General features: G+C 34.6%; 1 protein-coding gene across 1 annotated transcript; it reads left to right on the top strand.

Annotated features, from left to right (window-relative positions):
* Positions 1-13,839: 13,839 nt before the first annotated feature.
* Positions 13,840-18,348, top strand: LOC141661247 (uncharacterized). Its single transcript, XM_074468235.1, has 8 exons — positions 13,840-14,167; positions 15,513-15,626; positions 15,742-15,810; positions 15,915-15,934; positions 16,020-16,072; positions 16,160-16,190; positions 16,278-16,359; positions 17,921-18,348. The coding sequence occupies exons 1-8, from the start codon at positions 13,975-13,977 to the stop codon at positions 18,109-18,111; spliced, it is 753 nt and encodes a 250-aa protein (XP_074324336.1). The 5' UTR covers positions 13,840-13,974; the 3' UTR covers positions 18,112-18,348.
* Positions 18,349-23,400: the final 5,052 nt, after the last annotated feature.

The following is a 23,400-nucleotide window of genomic DNA, read 5'->3' as shown; positions in this document are numbered from 1 at the left end:
ATATTATAAATAATATTCATTAAATAAAATAAAGGAGTCATACATCCTCAAATGAATATTCAAATAATATTCAATAAATAAAATAAAAAGTCATACGCCTTCGAATAATATTCGAAATAATATTCAATAATAAAATAAAGTTAAAGTTATCGAATAAACCTTATTCGATTTATAGTTTGGAAAACTATAACCATATATATATATATAAATATATATATATATATCCTTATCCATATATATAAGATTACTCGGGATCCTCGACTCCCGGTTTTAGAAAATATTTTCACCTTTTGGGTCCCTATACTAAGGGTATATGCAAGTTACCGCTATCCTCTAGCATAGGTATTATCAACTGAACCAACAGATATATATTTCAAGAATATGAAACAGGCATGCATATATACCATATCACATGCTACAATATATCGCAAGAATTTGCTAAATAACCAACATGCATCTATCGCAAGATAATGCATATACAAGTGTATTCATCACAACAACAGTATAACGGATAGAATACTTGCCTGAGCGACTGGGGGTTACGAATGGCTCGGGACGAGTCTGGTAACCTATAAACAACAAGTAAGTTGGAATTAAACCAAAGTCACTTGTAAATCTATACTTTAACTAACTTAGACTCTAACGCTTGTTTTGCGCTCACTGATTCGCTTAAGTCACTCGGGTACCCTCGGCTCCACCATTTTTAATAATTTAACCTTTACGAGTTTTAAAGCGATTCCTTTTCGAGTGACTTACCAACTGCCTAAAACACTTACCATAAATGTTTCATGCATTAATTAACCCTTTGTGGTCTTTAACCTACATTTCAAAGTAAGGCGGGGGGGGGGGGAAAGTTTCGTTCGCGAAACGCCGTTACTTGAAACGGTCGTTTCTCCTAAACCGTGCATCGGAATCGAACGAACTACATATCAAAACGAAGCTCGTAACATGAGCTATCTAAACATGGCAGTGGTCATAATCTAGCAGGGGGTTCTCGGGTCCTAATGCTATGCACAAAAACAGTCCAAAGAAAATCGGACGTTACGACGGCTATGTTTACGCGATTTCCAATTTTTTAAACCATCCACAATCAACCCAAATCAACCTCAAATCCAACATACAACCAACATCCATCCTTATCACATCATAACAACCCCAACCAATCCAATTTAATCATTTACACTTATGCTTAAACTTAACTTTAATCATGCTTAAGTTCTTTTAAATCAAAACCACAACAATTACCATTCCATTTCACTACCATACCAAATCTCAAACTCTAAATCATAACAACAAGCTACAATAACATCCTACTCATCAAAATCACCTTATAATATATATGAACCTAGGGTTTGGAAATGGTATACCTTCCTTGAAGTGGTGGGTGGAGCTAGGAAGCCTTAAGAAGCTTGGAGAAGTTTTAAGAAAGCTTGGATCTTCAAGAAAACAAGACAAACTTCAAGTTAAAAATCTTGAAAACACTATTCATTGTCTTCTTCATTGATTAAATGAAGAAGTTAGAGAAAGAATTAATGGCTTAAACTCATGATATAGCCATAACTAAGCATGAAGATGATTAGGGAATTTTCTTACCAATTTAGGAAGCTTTGATCTTTGATTTTGAAAAATCTATGCCTTGAAAATGCTAAAAAGCCGTGAGCAAGATGAACTCATGCCTTGGTTGTTTTGATTTTTTGATGGAAATGATTTTTACTTGGCTTGGTTGACTTGATTTGTATTTGATTTAGCAAATTACTACCTTGCCCTTGAATTTGTGTGGTTCTTATTCAACCACACCTCCTTCCTTCCCATGTCATGCTTACCTCATCCTCATGATGTCATCCTTCCTTCTTTGTCTTCTTTCTATTGGTTGGATGACATCATTCCCATTAATCCCTTTGATTAACTTCCTAATCGTTGCCTAATGACCGCTGATCTGTTATACGGTTCGCTTAACTTTCGCTTTCATTTATCGTTTGAAGGATCATACCCGGGATCTTATTACTTAGGTCCCCTTAACCTTTCTCAATACATTGTATTCCTTTTATGATCCTCTCTTATAATCCTTTAATTTAAATCCTTTTTATCCTGTTACCTTATACTCAATTCTCTCCGTATATTGTGGATTTCCGGGAAAAATCAAAGTGTTCGGAATTGGATTCTGACGATCTTTACATACACTTATATACCACATAGAGTACTAATAAAATCTCAGAATATCCATATCAGAACCCCTACATAGTGTGGCATGAAAAGTTTTCTCATTCAGCAAAAACACTATTCATAAGGGTTTCAAAATTTCTCAAAAATTGGGGTTATTACATTTGATCTCCTTGATAGTGAAGGAGTTGCTTGAGCAGCATCAGAACTTACAGTTCTTTTCCTCTTCAAAGTATCAGAACCCTCAGCTTCAGTATTTATCTAATGGGTTGACCCTTCAGCTTCTAGTGTCACAGGTTCTGATGCATGAACCTGTGCTTCTTCTTCATCTGATTCATCCCTTAGAATCATCCTTCTTCTCCTTGGTGGAGATTTAGAAAATATTTTGTTCTAGAAGGTTTGGATCTTGATGCTGTAGCAGATGGTTGTTGTTATTTGGATTGAGCTGGTTGGAAGTATGTTCTGATGGTAGGTTGAGTTAGTTGAGGTTGAGAAGTGGTAGGTTGTGTAGGTGCTGATGGAGGTTGAGATGGTTGTACATCAGGATATATGGTAGTATAGGTGTTTGGGTCAGAGTTTACTAAGACCTGTTTGACTGATTTTGGAATTTGAAGGGGTCTTAGAACAGTTTTCTTATTATCAGTAGATAATAAGTCAGTAAAAGCTCTTTTAGCAAGTTTAAATGGCTGAATCAACTCACTTGCTAGTTGGGGCTTATCAGAGCTACAATAACTGTAAATAAGTTGACAGAATCTAGCAAAATATACAGTATTTCTATCTTCTGTCATCCTATCACCTATGAAACCTAGTACAACATTAGCATAATCAATATGAGATTGAGTAATTAGAGCATACCCAATTTGCTGACTATGGATTGGAATTGCATCAAAGTTTGAACATTTTTTTGCAAAAGTTCTGGTGATGCAGTCAAAGAAGAAACTCCATTCCTTCCTTATGTATGGCCTCTTCAATTGTCCTAGCTTGGAAAATGATTTTTTCATAACCCAGATTAGCTATCATTTGTTGAAGAGCTGGCTCCTCAACTGTTGAAAAAGTGCAGTCTTCTGGCAGATGTAGAGCTTGGCGAACTGTAGACACAGTCACCACATGTTCATCCTCCCCTGTTGTGAAAATAATACTAGGGGACCCATCTTTGCCACCATCATCATAAACCCCACTCCTCCAAAACTCCAGTATCTAAGTTCCTGAGATTGATTGAAGTTGGGTCAATGCATACCCAATCTCACTGTTAGCAAGGAAGTCCTGAACGAAGTGAAGATCTGATGGGGCTTCATCCTTGCTAAGTATAGCTAAGTAGTTGTTAGGAACAAACTTAGCTCCATTGAAAAAGATGTCTTTTGGTGCCATTTCTGTGAAAAATCAAGTGAGAATAGTGTGTACACAAGGTGTTTGGTAAAATGCCTGTGAGAAAATAGAGCTTCAGAGAATATTAGTGGGTGAGAGAAAATAAGAGAGATGAGAGAATGAGAAAAGTAGGTAAAAGATTAGAAAATCTTTTAACTTTCTTATTTGTACAGCCCACGTGGCAACAGCTATATTTGTGAAGCATGGCAGACAATTTACAACTGGCAACATGTGAACAGTCAGTAAATAGTTAAAGCAGTAGTTAGTGGGCACGAGAAATAAGCAGTAATTATTATGCACATGTAGTTTTTCAAGACAAACACGTTTCCCACTAAATAAATGATTATGACTGTTTTTATCTCACTTAAATATATTCTGATAAAATATGACCGTTCAGTATTATTACAAATAAGTTAAGTAAATAAATAATGCCACGCAAGCATCAGAGTTTCCATCAGGATTTAATATCAGAACTTGACTATTATCAGATTTTAACGGTCATCAGAACATGGCTTCTGTTCTCAGAAAGCGAATGTTTGTTTCTGTGATTCTTCATACAAAAACTGACTTGTTTCTTCAGAGTTTAATCATCAGAACTTCCATCAGAACTTATCCTCAGAATTTATGCAAATGACACTTAACTGTTTGTCTGAAACAACTTAATCACCACAGTTATTTTCATCATTCATATGGAGTGAGAGTGTGTGCATTAGCAAAATATCAGATAAAGATTAAAGTCTGATAAACTTCAGTACATCTTAGAAATAAGGCATAACTAAGAAAAGTGCTTAAAACCTGTCTTTAATAATGAAGTCTACTATAGAATAAATTTATGCAAGAATCCACCTCAACTGTTTGTGCTCATTTTATGCATCTTTTATAATTCCTTTTTACAGTGGCTTGTCAGTGTAAGTGAGTCACAAATGCTATCAGAATTTATGATATTATCATAGTATTTCTCCAGTAATGAGAGAATGTGAAAGTCACCAAGAAAAATTTATTTGCTTTTCTAATGCATATAACTTAATACCAGCAATGCACTTGGGTCTTCCCTTCCACATATTTACTCTAGATCTCAAAGAAGTACCTGACTTTAATTCTCTTTTCTTTTCTTTTCTTCAGATAAGTGAAGCTTATCAAGCATATGGTTCATCCTTAAGATTTACTGACATCAGAATTTGACAGATAAGAAGCAAGAATCTAGTTTGTGACTTAGTAAATTTGACTAAGCTCAAAATCCGAATTTGCTTGTGTTAATGAATTTCCACATAAACAACTAATTCAAACATGGGATTTCTAGTATGTTAAAGACTACTAGGTCAGCATCTAGCACAGTAATCCTCATTGGATTGAATAGTCACAGAACATTCAAAACACTATCAGAGTATATAGAATCACATCAGATAACAATCAGTATTTAATATATTACAATTTAAGCACAGATTACATAGAGATAAGACAATCTGTAAATACTGATCATAAAGTCTGATGCATGAGAACAAAAACTAAGCAGATTTTGAGAAAGAACCTGAAACCATTCCAAGTTCATTTACCATCCTTGTAAAAGTAGTTTCATATAGTGGTTTTGTGAGGATATCTGCTAGTTGTTGATCTGTTAGAATAAAATGCAATTTCAATGTACCTTCCATCACATGTTCCCTTATGAAATGGTACCTAATGCTGATGTGCTTTGTCATTGAGTGTTGAACTGGATTACCTGTCATAGCAATAGCACTTTGATTATCACAGTAAATAGGTATTTTAGAAAATTTTAACCCATAATCCAGTAACTGATTTTTCATCCAAAGAATCTATGCACAACAGCTTCCTACAGCAATATATTTAACTTCTGCAGTTGATGTGGAAATTGATTTCTGTTTCTTACTAAACCATGAAACCAATCTGCCTCCAAGAAATTGGCAGCTTCCACTAGTGCTTTTCCTGTCTATTTTACATCCTGCAAAATCTGCATCTGAGTAACCTATTAGCTTAAAATTTGATTCTCTAGGATAGCACAATCCTATATCAGCTGTACCCTTGAGGTACTTGAAAATTCTTTTCACAACTATTAGATGAGGTTCTCTTGGATCAGCCTGAAATCTTGCACAAAGACAGGTAGTTTAACACCCTCCAAATCCGGGTTATAGATTTGGGGCGTTATTAACAACAATTACCAACTAAATCTGCACAAGCGGAATATAAATATAATAATTACCCCGAACTATCACTACTCAGGATCTTTTAAGGTCTGAGTTTGAAAACAAGAATCACACACTACACTTTATTACAAACCCAACTAAATAAAACCTGTCTCAAGAACTATCTTGATACAAAAATTTATTCTATCTACAGTTTCACTACACAACTTTTATTCAAACTACACAAGACTTTTATTCAACCCAATATTACTACATATCCTGCTACACCTGATCTGGCAATTCAAAGCTCTCTTCGGGAATAGGAAGGAACACTCTTGGTATAAGAGGGTCCCGCTGCTTGACTCGCTTCTTGACTATGCGGGTCCTGATGGGTTTCATTCTCTACCTTAACTGTAAAACAATAGGAGTAACAATAAGAAGGGATGAGCCAAAATTGCTCAACAAGCCTGCAAAAGTGTATATATATGGTATAGAGAAAGAGAAATAAGAGAAACAATAAGCTGCTGGTTGTAACAACCATCTGTATCTATATCGAATAGTAATTTGCCAATGATGGCGAGTGCCAAATGAACAAGACTGGAAACAAGAACCAACATATGCACTATAATCTGCTGATCAGTCAGAATATAGTACGGATCTATACCCAACTGCATAGACCCAACCAACATAAGGAGTACTCAGGCAACTATGGCCTATTAATTAATGGTCTGGGAAAACCCAGCCTTTATAGTAACCATCCAGTCCAAGGCTGAGCATCCGGAACAATCGGTATGCTATTGATATATCCCAACACCAGGATATACCAGAGTATATGTAGGGTAAAAGAATTGAAATATGAACAGGGAATTCAATAAATTGGGTAAATCAAGAATTGAAATGAAACTGGAACAAGTAATAATAAATGGATAACAGTGTATATGAACAATGATTATCAAAGAGAATTGATACGATAGAAAAGAAATATAAATCACTATTCTGAATTTAGAATAGGGGAAAAACTTGCCTTGCGCGTACTTAACCCGGTTTAACTCACTGCCTTCTGACCCTAGCTTGCTCTACCTTGCTAACACTGAACAAATCATTGAAAGATAGGTGTTTAGATAATTTACTATATACGTGTATCTTGAATTGATATCACGTAACCTTATCAGTCTACCCATGCGTTTCTATCTAACTCGCATATATACATATATATTTATACAGCACGTCTATTCACAGAATCACATAAAGCACGTAGCATATAAAGCACATAATTAATTTCTAGATTTATAATTATTTTTAGAATCAATTCTAGGCTTATACCTCCGTTAACTAGTCTTATCTGATTTTATTATAATTTTTCGGGATTTATTCGGTTCAATTATACCCCTACTAGGACCTACGAACTATCAATTATCACCAAACTACTCTCTTTTGGAAGAATTATAACTTACAACTATTTTTATTAGATTCGTCTCATTTTTCTGAGTCTAGGGGTCTTCGTTTCGCTCAAATCGGATTAACGGTTGAATTATTATCAATTAAACACTGATAATTCAATTTATTGGTCAATATAAATAATTATTGCAACCTCTTAAATCCTAAAATAATTTTTAAATAATTATTTAAGAAAAATCAAAGTCAAAATAATTTTTTTATAATTTTTGGAGTTAAAACGAAGAAGTTACGATTTATTGAAAATTATGTGATTAATTATTGAAATAATTAATCAATTTTTAAATATTTAATAAATAAATAATTAATAATTACTTATTTAATAATTTAAAATAATAAATCCCTAATTATTAGGATTAATCACAATTTATTATAATATTTATAACTTATCGATATTTATTCGATTAGATCGATTATTTACAAATAATCAATCAACTTAATTAACTGATACGCTATTTATCGAATAGCTACGAATTATTCGAATTATAGATCACTTAACGATTAATCACTCGTATATTCACGAGCCACTCGCAACTCCCGCATAATTATCGATCTATTAGATTATTATTGAAACTCGTACGATTCGCTAAACAGATAATTACCGATAACTATTTATACGATACGAATAATTATTACAATATTATTCGATTAACTAACGGTCGAATAATAATTCTAATTATCGAATCATTATTCGCACTATTAACTAATTATTAGATTATTAATTACCTCACTTAATTATTTCTAATCTTTATTTACTAATTAATTACCTAATTATTAATTAATTACCCAATTATTAATTAATTAGATAATTAATAAATAATTAGATAAATAATTAAATATTTAATTAAATAAATAAATTCGAATTTATAATTAAATAAAATAATTCAGAAATTATAAATACTATTTTTCAGAATATAAAACTAATTTTTAATTAATTTTTAGAATTATTAAAAACTGATTTTAATTACTAAAATATAAATAATTAATTAATTTAATCAAAAACACAAAAACAGAAACAGGGGTAGGGTTTTTAGGATCAAACCCGGGTCGTTTCCGGGTTGCAAACCGGGTCGACCTCGGGTTATCGGGTCACGAAGAACAACCCGAATTGCCCAGCAACTCCGACGCCGGCGACGATTCCCGACGATAATCCGGCGACCAAAACACTTGATTCCAGTCGATTCTCCTGCGTTTTCGAAGCATAACAACACCACGACGTCTCCCCCAACCTTTCTCCCTCGTCTTCGTCGAACACGACGCCGGAACCGCAAAGAACAGCGGCGGCGTCGTCGTTTTCCGGCGATGCTAAAACGGACTTCAACAATCACAAACCCGGTACCAAACGACAGGAAAAACGACGATCTACACGACTATGCTAACAGAATCATCAAACAATCAACAGAAATCAAAACCCGAATTTAAAGATTAAACCCGAAATAACAAATCAAAAATCAAGAAATCAATCAACAAAAACGTTGACATAATCATAAACTACGAATCACCAGCTTCAATTTGACTACTTACACGCTCGATTTGGACTCCGGAATCACGATGAAATTCGACCTTGATTCTCCTGCTCTGTTCTTCACAGAAACCCTAACCCTAATTCCTTTTTCTTTTTCTTTTTATTTTCTGATTTTTAATTGTAATTAACTGAAAAATTAATAGCAAATCAGATTTTTATATTTATGAAAATAATACTCCTAAGTAAAATTAAGGGTCTAATTATACTCCTATTAAAAATATTTTGCCCCAATTTTTATAATTTTTGGGTATTAATATTGAATTTTTAAATATCCAATAAATACAAAATAAATACTAAAAATTCCCAAAAATTGTGAAAAATACAAAAATACAAAGAAAAATGATATATGATAATTTCATGATCATATAAAAATAAAAATGTAATTTTTGTGGGGTTTTTGGTACCCGAAGGGGTCCGGAAAAGTCATTTTTCGCGAAAAAGGTCAATTTGTAAAACGTCTAGGGGTTCAGAATAGCGATATGGGATAGGACATTTTTGGCAAAATAGGGCCAATGATTTTTGTTTGAAATACGGGCTTTTAAAACATAGTTTTGAGCTGTACAGGTTTTGATATAATATATATATATATAACTGACGATAAAACGCTCAATAAATATCCAAAACACGTTTGGATCAAAACAATCAACACATAACACATAGCAGTTAGGTTCAACGACTTAACACATTTAATCACATAATAATACACATAATTTATCATTATTATAATATAATACAAGCGTAATTCCTCGGTCATTACAGGTAGCATACATGATATCAGGTCTACTTGCAGTTAAATAGAGTAAAGAGCCAATCATACCTCTGTAGTTAGTAATATCTACTGATAAAGCAGTATCTTTATCTAACTTGGTTGCAGTGGTCATGGGAGTGGATGCAGTTGAACAATCTTGCATTCCAAATTTTTAAGTAAATTTATGGTGTACTTGGATTGATTTATGATAGTACCTTCTTCATTTTGCTTGACTTGAAGTCCCAGAAAATAGCTAAGTTCTCCCATCATACTCATTTGATATCTTGACTGCATTAGCTTTGCAAACCTTTCACAGAGTTTGACATTTGTAGAACCAAATATGATATCATCAACATATATCTGTACCAAAAGTAAGTCCTTTCCATGGTTGAGATAGAACAGTGTTTTATCAATTGTGCCTCTGTTAAATCCACTTTCCAAAAGGAATTGAACTAAAGTCTCATACCATTCTCTTGGAGCTTGCTTAAGGACATAAAGTGCTTTATCAAGTCTGTAGACATGATTAGGAAATTTTGGATCTACAGATCCTGAAGGTTGTTCAACATATACCTCTTCTTCCAATTCTCCATTGAGAAAAGCACTTTTCACATCCATTTGAAAGACTTTGAACTTTTTATGAGCATCATAAGCCAAAAAGTTTCTTATGGCTTCTAATCTAGCAACTGGTGCAAATGTTTCATCATAATCAATACCCTCCTGTTGAGAGTAACCTTTGGCAACCAGCCTTGCTTTGTTTCTTGTAATAATGCCATCACTGTCAGTTTTGTTTCTGAACACCCATTTTGTGCCAACAATTGATTTGTTCTTTGGTCTTGGCACTAGGGTCCAGACTTTATTTCTTTCAAATTCATTTTAACTCTTCCTGCATTGCTTGCACCCAATCAGCATCTTGAAGAGTTTCTTCGACTTTCTTTGGTTCATTCTGAGACAGAAAGGAATGATAGAGACATTCATTTGATATTGCAGTTCAAGTTCTGACACCTGCTTTAGGATCTCCATTTATTAAGTCAGGTTTATATGATTTGGTCCACTTCCTTGCAGATGGAAGTTGATTTCTAGAACTAGATCCTCCCCCATGATCCATGCTGTCTCCATCAACATTTTCTGATGCTCCCCCTATAGTTATGCTCTCTGAGACTTCAGAATTTGAGTTGGATCCTTTAGGATTTGAAGAATCAGAGTTTCCAGAATTATCAGAATTTGGCTCATCAGAACTTGATGAATCAGAACTTGAAGAGCCAGTGACAAGTTTTGATGCTTCTTGAGAGTCTTGAGTTATGGTAGGATCTTCAGCTTGCTCCCCCTGAACTGGTGTAGTTTCCCTTGGAGTAGTTACCACAGTTTCAATGACATCAGAATTTAACTCGTCATAACTTACAGGATCAGGATTTAAGCCATCAGAATTTACAGAATCAGAATTTAAATCTTCATTTTCAAATCTCAGCTGATCATGATCATTGAAATCTTCAAGTCCAGTAATCTTTTTATCATCAAAAGATACATTGATAGATTCCATGACAACCCTTGTTCTTAAATTGTAGACTCTGAAGGCTTTTGTGGAAAGTGGATATCCAACAAAAATTCCTTCATCAGCTTTTAGATCAAATTTTGACAGCTGTTCAGGATGAGTCTTAAGAACAAAACACTTGCATCCAAATACATGAAAGTATTTCAGATTTGGCTTCTTTTTCTTCACCATCTCATATGGTGTTTTTCCTTGCTTGTTTATGAGTGTAACATTATGTGTAAAACAACCAGTCTGCACAGCTTCATCCCAAAAGTATGTTGGCAGCTTTGCTTCATCAAGCATAGTTCGTGCAGCTTCAATGAAAGTCATGTTCTTTCTTTCTACAACTCCATTTTGCTGTGGAGTTCCAGGTGCAGAAAATTCCTGCTTAATTCCATACTCTTTGCAGAACTCTTCCATGATTGAATTCAATGGTTGAGAATCAAACATCTAAGGAGTGTTCAGATTTGATTTTCTACTCAATCAGAAGAAGAATTCAAGATAGAGGCTTTGAGTACTTTGGACATTACATCCCTATGTACATGAACTTCAGACACCAGGAAGTGGGAATGAGAAGAGGTGCAGCTGTGATTGAAACAGTTCTTACTTCAAGACAACTGACATTAAATCCTGATAGTCTGAGAGCAAGTTATGTATTAATTGATGATTTGATGATAGAGAGGACACCGATTGAGAACTTGAGAGCTGCCATATATCAGTTATCTGAAGAAACTGATTATGAAAGAAGTTAAAAAATCAAGCTAAAGCAACTTCTCAAAAAGAAGATAGATGAGAGAGTCAAGGCTTTTGTCAAAAGATACTCAAGGGTTTATGAGAAACCAGGAAATTGATATCAACTACAATTACTGAGTATGCTCTATAACTTTCTACTCAACATTTTGTCTTCCTGTATTTGGCATCAAATAGAGCATAAAATTTATACATGTTTTACAAAGCATAAATTGGGGGAGATTGTTAGGTTAAATTGCTCTAAGTCAGAATCAGTATTTGTTGGGAATCAGGATCTACCATCAATCAGGATCTGTATGGCATCAGGATATGGCGTCAGGATGAAGACAACCATCAGGATATGACTGGGTGTCAAGATTAGAGAATAAATCAGGATCTATTGATTTAAACAGTCCCGGTAATTGAGGGGTAGTTTAGTTGTCGGTTCCTGATTTGTAGGAATGTAACTGTTGATTGAGATATGTATAGAAACATGAAAAATATCCATTTGACATATATTGTAATTGATAGAGCAGGTGTGTATTATACAAACATGGGATACGTTATCATTGTTGATAGGTTTTTAACACGAGAATCATTATAACCTAGCAGCTTTCAAGAACATCAGAATTTCTTGAAAGAGTTTTGTAACAGTTTATATAAAAATTAATAAACTATTATTGATCTTACATCCTAAATTCTATTTGTTGATATAATTGTATCCAACCCCCTTAAACAATTATATCTTTATTGGATAACAAGTGGTATCAGAGTAGTCTAATTTAATTTTAATTGGAAAAGATCAAAGATGTCAGGACGTAAGTTGGAAGCATGAAGATCCCAATTCTGAGAAAGGATGACTATTCAACATGGAAGATGAAGATGATAATGTTCCTTGAATCCATTGATTGTGATTATCTTGATATAATCAATGATGGACCACCTTATCCAAAAAAGGTTGTTCCATTAACCCCAAGTGTTCCAGAGCACTATTATGAAACATACGAGCCTAATCCACATATATAGATGATGCGAGTCTAATCCATGTATACACTGGATGCGAGGCTTCCCGGGTAAAATGGGCACGCCGCACTTCAATGGTTATGTTAAACATCCCACTTGTAAAATTTGGTTATTTTGAATATTTTCTCATACACCACCTAAATATTTATAATAACTTAACATTTTTTGCAAGTAGCGGGCTACATATTTAGAGGGACCAATTTTCAAAACTCAACATCATATATATTCATAAATTAACATAAACCAAACCAAACGTACCCAGTATATCCCGCACAAGCAGGATTTGGGGAGAGTATGATATACACAGCCTTCATCTCATTCAAAAGAACGAAGAGGTTGTTTCCCAAAAGACCCCCGGTTTGTGTGTGAACATGTGTAAATATAGAATATAACTATAAAAAGATATAATACGTAATACCGAATAGTGACTGTTTGTGGTCACTTTTACCCCACATGAAAACACTTTTGATATCTTCAACCCAATCTTGCTTAAGAACACTCGCAGAACTTCTAAGGTGTAAAACAAATAACTCCCTGTTCAAAAAAGATTTATCAATTATTGCTCAATTATTCCCTGATTTGTAGGAATGCAACTGTTAATTAGAATGTGCATGAAAATAGGATAATCATCTTTATAACATATCTTGTAATTGATAGAGTGGTTATGTAATATGTAAGCACGAAATAGGTTATCTTTTAGATCAACTTTATCACGAGTATCATTGTAACCTAACAGCTCTCAAGAACATCAAAATTTCTTGAGGAGTTTGTAACAGTTTTATCAAATTTAATAAACGGTTATCATTCTTACATCCTGATTTCGATTTATAAGTATAACTGTATCTAATCCCTTTAAAAAATTATATCACTAGTGCGTAACAAGGAATATTAATTTTATGATAATATCAATAATTTTCGGGATGAACTAAAATCGAAATAGAGAATGACTCCCTTCTTGCGGTGCTACATTCGTCATGAAAACGATTCGTTTGACTCAATTTTTGAAGCAAAGGTATAAATATATTCTCTATTTTATTTAGATAAATGGGAAATAAATAATCGAATTTTACGGGGTGTGCCCTTCATATGAGACAAACCCTTTATTTAAATTATATGAAAAATTGGAACCTATAAAAGAATAAAAAATTATCCCAAAAAACACAACAAAAAATCTAATAAATTCAATGCACAACCAACCAACCTTCAACACACCCACCATACTCTCTCTCTCTCTCTTGCATACACATTACACAAAACATCTCTCTCTCCAGTCTCTCTCAAACACAACTACCAGGAGAAGAGGATGTACAGAGACGAGTCGGCGTTGAACACATACAACTACGGAGACGCGTATTACTGGGATGCGCGTTACATACAAGAGGCCTCCGCTGGCGGCGCTTTCGATTGGTACCAACGTTACTCTTCTCTCAGTCCTTTTGTTCGTAAATTCATTCCGACGTCGTCTCGTATACTCATGGTTGGCTGTGGCAATGCTGGTAATTTCATCATTTTTCACCTCACCCCTTTTATTTTTGTGTGTTTTCATTTATATAAATATTGTTAAATTTGTAATTTATTTTTATTAATTTTTAGGGCATGTTTATGGCAATTTTTAGGGCTTGTTATTAAGTTGATGTTAGCTATCTGTTGCTCGAAATTGTTTAAATTTTGTTACGGTGTTGATTGAATTAAGTGATGCGTTTTTGTATTTGTTTCGGTTACTGTTTGATTGAGCTAATTATTTTTTCTCGATTCGTCTGATTAGTGTTGATTATATCGAGTATTGAGTTGGAAGACGCCTCAATGCTCTGTAGCTCAGCTAGGTGGGAAAGGAATGAAATACATAAAATATTAATAACATAAATCAAAGGATAACATGAAAATAGTAATCTCTAGACAACCCTCTTTAGAATTGAGATGATTAACTTGTTGCGAGGCCTTATAAATCATTTTGAACTAGATTTCTTAAGGTCAAAGTGTCCAGTTTCCATCTAAAGTATCCGGCACAGATCCCATACCCACACCCATGTCATGTCCGATGGACACGTGTATGAGGGAAAAATTGAAGAGTCCGGGTAACTTAGGGTAGTACAGTTGAACTGCTCTGCAGGTTGAATCTGAGCCAAACTAGGAACTGACTCTTAACTGTCGGACTGTGGCTTCAACATCTTTTCTTATATACAGTGATATCATAGACGCTGTATATGATATTTATACTAATTCAAGTTGCACCTGTTTTACAGACATAGACCAGTCACCAACCCATTTGATATTTCCCTCAAGTAATAAAAAGACATCAATAATTTGTTTTCATAATTAATATGTTGGTGCCATATGAAACTATTACATCAAAATAGTTGTTGCTAACAATTTGTTCAGTACAATATATAGGATTCTATTAGCTCAAATTTATGTGTCAGGAATAGCATAATAGCATAAACTATTAGTAATAGGCATCAGTTAGTAGTGTGTAAGATTTGTGTCTTAGGAGTATTATAGTAGTGTCTTTCCAGAGTTAGTTACAAAACTTAGCCTATAAATACCAAGTCAGTTGTAACATTTCTGTTATGTTGATTTTGATTTTCCTGGTCTAGTGGAGTATCCACAAAAACATTTGCATGGAAAATCAAGTAATTTAATTGGGCACATATATCAGAGCAATTAAACTGATGCTCGCTTATTATTTGAAAACCTTAGTCCTTGCATACACAAATTATTATTCTGCCGGATCTTAAAAAAATATTTCCAATTTGGTTCTAAGATTCGGTTAGACTTATGGTGATTTTAGAAATTTATCATTATCTAGAGCTTCTGAGGTGATATGAGTTTTCAACTTTGTAGTAATGTCAGAGGACATGGTTAAGGATGGGTATGAAGACATAATGAATGTGGACATTTCGTCGGTGGCCATTGATTTGATGAGAAAGAAGTATGAGCATATCCCTCAGTTAAAATGTATCCTAAATCATGACAATTAGCTTTGTTTTTTTATTGAAATCATATCTCTTTTTTTTTCTTGTTTATGATGGAAACATTCAAAATGATGAATTTTCCTTACAAAACTTTGAAGACATGCAAATGGATGTCATGGATATGAGCTTCTTCCCTGATGAATCATTTGGTAGTGTTATTGACAAAGGTACATGTGCATACATATGTTTAGTCGCAACATGTTTTTGGAAATTAGAAGTTGATCTTTTTTTTGTTCCGCTTGTGTCTTCATGCTTGATATGCGGACTCCAGGGACTCTTGATTCACTAATGGTAATTACTAATTTGGTTTTAAGTCTTTTATTTCTCGATTATTTTTAGCAGCATTCTAATTTTTGTGCAATCTTTTGGTTTGAAGTGTGGTACTGATGCTCCAATCAGCGCGTCACAAATGCTGGGCGAAGTAAGCAGGTTGTAGGTTTCTTGAGCAGTTAAAGCTAATTGATATCTGAGTGTAACCAGTTCTGTTTATATGCTCTTTTTGTTCTTTGCTTGCAGGCTTCTTAAACCTGGAGGAGTTTATATGCTGGTAAATAAATTTCTGCACAGCATGCTTTGTCTGCTTGTCCCTAATACCTGAAGCGCAAACAAATATAAATTGTTCCTTTACTTACAGATAACTTATGGCGATCCTAAAGTAAGGGTACCTCATTTGCGGCGATCAGTATACAACTGGAATATAGAGTTGTACATCATACGTAAGTTGTTCTCTTTTATTCCGTTAACAAAGGCAAATTATATAGTTTACTGAATTTTATTTTTTATGTAGTGTAAATTTTCAGATTATTTGACCATTTTGCCAATTTTTATTGATGATATGCCAATATGCAGAGGAGAAATATAGTTTGAGCTACGAGTGTATGTAGAAGTCTGCTATAATAATTTGGAGGATATTTACCACCATATTGGCATTTAGAAACATATGTTACTATGACCCATAGATATGGTGCTCTAGATGCTTCGTACCCTCCTACAAGTACCAAGATGTATCAAGGAGTAGAAAAATGATGCAAAATTTTCCCAGAGATGGCCCTGGTATGCCTGATTTAATCAAGAACATTAGAGGCTAAAGGCATCATTGTTAAATCACGATGACCTTGGTGTGTCCTCAATGTTGTTTTTTTAACCTACTGCCCTTCAGATCGCGGGTCAAATTTATGAAAAAGTTGTCTCATATATCATTTTTACTATAGTTACCCCCTCCCTCTCTGCGCATCACTACTGACTTCATTAGCCAAAGGGAGAAAAAGGCCTTGAAATGGTCATTCACAAAACTACTTTTGGAGTCTTCACAAGATCTAGCCTGCCCAAGGACCTATAATGACTGCGGTACTAGCAGTTCTACTATTCTAATGTTAATGTATTCCTGCTCTGTAGGAAATGTCCTCAGTCCTCAGTCACGTTGTCAACAGCCACATCCACTATTCCTATCAAATGTTGCAACTGATCAGAGTATTTTCTCTGTAGTGAATCATATGCTTTAGTTTACTCACTTGATATAAATATAGAGAAATTAGTGAAATGAGTTGAATCTGAGAACAGAGTGTTTATTTACCTAATCAAGAGTTTAGTGAACTGTGGTTGTAGGTGTTGATGTTTGTAATATAAATGAGCAAGTGTGCTGGATACTGTTTAACTAGGGTGGTTAGGTACACGAGAGATTTAGTGCTCAAGTAGATGTAAGAATGGAATAGCTGTGCTATACAATTTTGCAGAGCAATTACTTAACCAATAAAACTAAGGTCTTTATGGGTTGGAATAATTCAGAGTTTAATGCAAGAATGTCCTCTATCAACTCGAGACATGCCGATGCAATTTTACTAGAATTAGGTAGTCAAACTCTGAAGTAGCGTTACGGTTTTTCTCAGCTGACCGTTTCCGAGAATTATTCTTGTACATTGAAAAGTGGCATCAACCTTTATCTATAAAAAAGGAAGTAGGACAAAAAAAGCAGCCGTGAAATACTTATTTCTTGCTCCTTCATACCTGTGCTAGCAGAGACTCCATGATGAACTACTATCAGTATGTTCTTAATATTTTTGAAAACTGAAGGACTCTTTCTATGTTCCCAAATACCCTCCTTTGCGAAAGATCAGACAAAAGGATGTTTGACCGCTTTTGTTCTCGTGTTTCCCACGGACATGTAGTAGCAGTAGCTTCTAACAGAAAGCTGGCACAAGCTCATTTCCCTCGTTTGCAGGTAGTACAATTCTTGACAGGTCATGTACTCACTATCTTTTATTTAATTGCAATTTGCAGCTAGGCCTGGATTTCAAAAGTCCGGTGATTGTGCGGCATCTGCCAAATCATTTCTAGATCCTGTGCCTACAAATGAAGATGGTACACTTCTTGCAAGTTATGTAATGGAAGATCCAGATTCGCACTTTATATATATTTGTAAAAAGGCAGACGAAACATCTAGCATTAGCAACATTTCCGAGGACAGCTAATAAGTATCTTTAAGTTGGTTGATCGACTACCATTAGCTGGTTCACTTGAATCCAGGTTTGCACACTGCAATGGTTCAATGGCTCCCATTCTTTTATATGTGGTCCAAGTTATACTTGCTTTTGCTGTAGGTTTTACATGGTATACTATGTTGTAGATCTAAAGAAAATACCATTACTGGTAGAACTTTTGGGTGTAGAATTTCAAACCATAATTGAGCATCTTGGATTTATATTGTATCATATTTGTTGTATTAAGTTGGGATTTTTTTGTACTTTGAGTTTTTCTTTGAAAGTTTGTTGCATGTGGAGAAGTACATATTAACTATTAAAAATTGTACTTATAATATTTCATTGTAGTTTTCTTCTCTTAATTTGAATAATCTCATGTTTATTTTGATATCTTTATAATAATGTGTCGTCGACATAAACCTTGTAATCCTACAAGATTATAAATACACAAATGTATTTGATATTAGCAACATTTTGCTAATATAATCAATTTAGCAGATTTCATTTATAGTTAAGATGGCACACCATTTGTAACAATGACCTAAAAATTCATAATTTCAAAATATTGAGAAAATAACAAAAAAATGGAAAATATGATCCTGACCATTTGTTTTTGACACGTGAAAGTAGTCACAGTAAAATGCACAATGAAGACGTAATATTTAAACGGGGATATAAGTCTCTGGAATCTGGATTCACAAAATATTTTAGTGACTAGAGGTAATTGTGAAATTGAATTAGTCCAAAATTATCAAGTTAAATAGTACTGTACAACACTTATGTTTATTACTTTATTTTAATATCCAGTTTCATTTAGAGTAAAGCCTACCTGTACCTCTCGCATAAAATTCTATTTTTTTGTCAAATAAGCAGAAGATATATTATAGTATTATAACACAGCCGAACAAATCTCCGAATTATTAATTGCAATCTGATTGTGAAACAAAAAACAAGATAAATAAATAGCCGTTTTATTTTCGGATTGCTTAGCATATATAATATTCAAATTCTTCAATTTAAAAGGTATTGCAATGACATCTCGATCAACCCAACCTACACTCGTTAGGAAACTAGTAGCATCAAAATTTACCTTTAAGTAACCATCATCTGTAGCCCAATGTTCATCGACTGATATTGGAGTAACAAATAACCCCAAAATATGAACAATTTTTTGTTATGAAAGGTGAGTTTTTGCGATATCCACCACCGTCTCAGATCCGATACGAGTCTTACAGATCTCCCAAAATACCATATAAATCCTTTTTATAAAAATTATCGAAATCCATAACAGAACAAATAAAAACAGCAAGACAAAACACACTAACATCCCAAAAATATGGACACGAATAACAATCTTGATAACAAGGTACTCAACAAGATTTCATCCAAAAAAGATTAGATTTCGGTTTTATTGAAAAAATTGATAAATAAAAGAGAATGAGAGAGCGGAGGAGGAGGGGGCGGAAGGTTTGGAAAGTGAAGATGGGAGAACTAGAACCCTAGATACGGGAGTTAACTCTCAAAACCCTATTATTTCTTTAACTCTATTTCTTTCTTTTTCACTTTGCATCCATATGTGTACACAGAGGAGTGTAAATATAAAACTACAAAATAGCTTCGACTATCAACCCATGTGACTATCAAGTCACTATCAACTCATATTTGACTTTGTTATCCTTCGAGACTCTGTTGCATCATCCGTCGAGACTCTATTGGATCATCCGTTGAATGAGACTTGGGTCATCCGTCAAAGCTTTGTAGAAATATCCGTTGAAAGTATTTTCATAGTAGTTGACTCAATTTCACTTATACAAAATTACAAGGCATCTAATATATACAATTAGCCAACCTATTTTGCATATCATTCTTGTAGTCAACATGACTTAGAATATTCTACAACTTTTAATTCTTTAAAACATTACAGTACACAGGAATGTGCTACCAAACACTTATTTGAACATAAGTTACTCTCTCAACGGATGACAAGTAAGATTATCCATTGAGAGCTACATAATTCACTTAATTAAATGTACTAAGGTGTTTTGGTAAAATATCATCAAGCCTACAATATATTCCTAATAATTTCCCCCAATTTATGTCTACCAGAGTTATAGGCATAAATTTAGAGGGACTTGATGATAACAACATACCCTATACAAAAATAGCATTCAATAGCAGATAAAAATGATAATTGCTGCAATTTTATTGAGAATTGACAAAAGAAAGTTCAAAAAGTCTCACAAGTCTTGTTCAAGGTGCTCCCCTAGTCTGAGCAGATTAATTCTGTTTCCTTGAATTTCTAGTCCTCTTTCCAAGCTTCTCATTGTTCTCTTCTATCCGGAGTTGGAGTTGTCTGTAGAACTCAGATTCATCTTCATTAGCTAGATCCGGCATCCCTTGCATTTCCTTGAGAGTTTCATTGCTTGATATCTTTAGCTGATCTTCTAGTCTGAAAAATCTTCTGATATTCCTTTCATCCTTGAACTCCATCAACCGATAAGGCTTCAAGTGCGCTTTACTTCCAGTGTAGGGAATAGTTAAGATTCTTAGTAGTGCACCTGTTTTTCTCCAGCTTCTTTGAATTTGTTGAATTTTGTAAAGTATCTCTATTTTGGCCACCTTGGTGAAACCAAAATTCTTCTTGATTGCAGAGAACACTTTAACTAAGATAGTGTAGCCTTCATTGAGAATCCTCTGAAGAGGCCAAGTGAATTCCTTTCCACCCTTGTACCTGAACACTAATCTTTCTGGGATTCTGTTGTGGGCATCAATAGCTCTCACTTCATCTAGCTCATCCAGGTAAAGATTGATGTCTGAAAACTCTTTAATGTCACAAATAAAGAGTTGATCTCTTTTGTTGACTGTTGGTTTGGGTTTGGATAAGGTTTTAGATTGAAATGTGACACACTTGACTAGCTTTCTTGGTTTGTTCTTGATTCTTCTTGAAGTGGTTGGGATTGGAATGTCCAGCTTAGGTATAGGTATGTTTTCCCAGTATATTGGTTCATCCATAGGAATGATTGGTTCACCATGAAAATTCACCTCAGGATTGACCTTGATTTCAGCTTGCTCCATTGTGGGCAAAGGTTGTTGATTTTCAGTAGTATATTGGGTTGGCTTTGGTTCTTGCTCTTCTTCTTCAAATACCAGGTTCTTTTTGGCTCTTTTCTTCCTCACTCTTTTTACAGATATCTGATTTAGTTCTTCCAACTTCTCAGTTAACATGGTAGGCTTCTCACTTTCTGATTTGGTTGCAAGCTTTTTAGCTTGTTTCTTATATTCTAAGGCAGCCTGCCTTTTCTGATGCTTGATCCTCAACTTTTCTTCTTTCTTGGATTCTCCAAATTGAGGATGTCCACCCACCACATAAATTAGTTTACCATGCCTATAGATTTTAGCTATTCCCTTCTTCAAGACTGAGTCTCTTGGATATTTATGATTGGAAATGGAGTGACCAAACAGCTTCTTTTCATCAGGTTGAGGAGTTGCATAGACTAGGTTCAAAGGATTCTTGCTAGAATGTTTTGATGAATGATTCTTGGGCTTCAAAATCACAGTGGCCTTTTGATGTCTTCTAGATGAGGTTTGACCTCTCTCCATATTCCTCAAGCTCATTTTACTTATTGGAATTTGTCTCAGTTGTGTTAAGTGCTTCACAGATTTGTCTTGATTTTCAAGACCAAAAACCTTCTCAACTTTCTCATCAATTTTCTTCATTTGTTCCTTCAGCTTGAGTTCAACTGCTGCAATATTGATCAAGTCAATGTTGTCTAGTACTGGTGGCTTTGAGAAAGTAATGGCTGGAACAATTACTTTGCTGACTTGAATGTGCACATTCTTCTCCCCTTCACTAACTTGGACAATTACATCCTCTTCCCCTTTTTGTTATCATCAAGTAATGCAGGGGTTGGAGTTTGAGCAACCACCAGTTTTTGAAGAAGGAGTGCCTAATGAACATGGTTGACAAGTACTTTAGTAAGAGAATTCTCTACTGCTGTCAGCCTAGAGTCCAAAGAATCAATCTTGCTACTTCAGTCATAATCCGTCCTGAGTTTCTGATGGATGCCTTTCATTGTTGATTCAGGAAGTTATACTCCATTATGTCATTGATATCCTTCTTGACTTGCTCAATATTGGTCTTGATGTCATCCACATCTTGACTCTGTTTGAGAGATTGAATCTTGCGCAATTATAGAGATTCTAGATGGGCTTGGAGAAGACACTTGGTATTGGCATATGTGGTGGCTTGAAGAGCTGATTGAGTTTGATGGATAAGCTTGAATAGAGTAGATTTAAAATGATGATCAATGCAGTCCTTGTTAAACATCCAGGCTGGGGTGCTTGTGGTTGAACAAGGTCCTGCATTTCCCCCCGTGTTCATGCCATCATCTTCCTCATTAGAAGCATCTCCAAGAGATCCACTAGAATCTAACTCAAGATCATCACCAGCTGTAGGTGGAAGAGAGTTGATTGCATCTTTGGCTCTTAGCATAGAAGCTATAGTGTGCACCAAGTTCAAAGTCCTTTCAGCAGCCTCATTTCCTTGTCCGTCTAGAATTCGATATGCTGGAACATGATGAGTAAATGTCTCAGCATCAAAAGAAACAGAGTCTAAAATAACTTGATATTTTTATTGAAATAGTGCTTCTTTTCTGCATCACTGACATCCTTTAACTCACTAGCAGAGGGCTCTTCCCATTCTTCTGTTGTACTTGATTTTCTCTCATTATCTCTCTTTTCTTACATCAAGGGCTCCCCTTGGCTTCCCACCCTCACACCCTCACCTTCACCACCCAAGGTGGGACTCCTCTCACTCACTTTTTTCATGCTGGAAGAAATAGCATGCATTTGATCACTCTTTTCCTCTCCTTTTTCCTGAGAGCAACTCAGCCTCTCACTCAATTCACTCCCTTCCCTCAGCCCTAAAAGTGAGTGAACAACTATTAAGTCATCTACACTTGTAATATGTTTGGATATATCAAGTTATGTAGAGACTTCAAATGAATGAGAGACATCAGTCGAAATAATAGTTGTGAATGTCGATGGATAATTGTTGTGAAGCTTATCCGTCGAGAGACAATCACTTATCGATGGACGAGGACTATCCGCCGAGAGAGTAGAAATGATAGAGTTATGAGTTGAAACTATTGTAGAATCTGTGGTGATTGATTTGAGATTATGCACAGATTTCTTAATAGTATCAGAAACAAATGGCAAGTGAGCCAATAAATTATCTATAAGATGATGCTCACTTGCTTTGGATTTTGGCTCCTCCATGAG

Source organism: Apium graveolens, chromosome 1 (genome assembly GCF_009905375.1).
Source record: "Apium graveolens cultivar Ventura chromosome 1, ASM990537v1, whole genome shotgun sequence".
NCBI classification, from domain to species: domain Eukaryota; kingdom Viridiplantae; phylum Streptophyta; class Magnoliopsida; order Apiales; family Apiaceae; genus Apium; species Apium graveolens.
Note: the sequence above shows the minus strand (reverse complement) of the source record. Positions and strands in the feature narration are given on the sequence as shown.

Coding starts and splice junctions, on each gene's coding strand:
- LOC141661247 (XM_074468235.1), top strand. CDS start 13,975: ATGTACAGAGACGAGTCGGCGTTGAACACATACAACTACGGAGACGCG. Junction 14,168..15,512: donor GGTTGGCTGTGGCAATGCTG/GTAATTTCATCA, acceptor TCAACTTTGTAG/TAATGTCAGAGGACATGGTT. Junction 15,811..15,914: donor TGGTAGTGTTATTGACAAAG/GTACATGTGCAT, acceptor TGCGGACTCCAG/GGACTCTTGATTCACTAATG.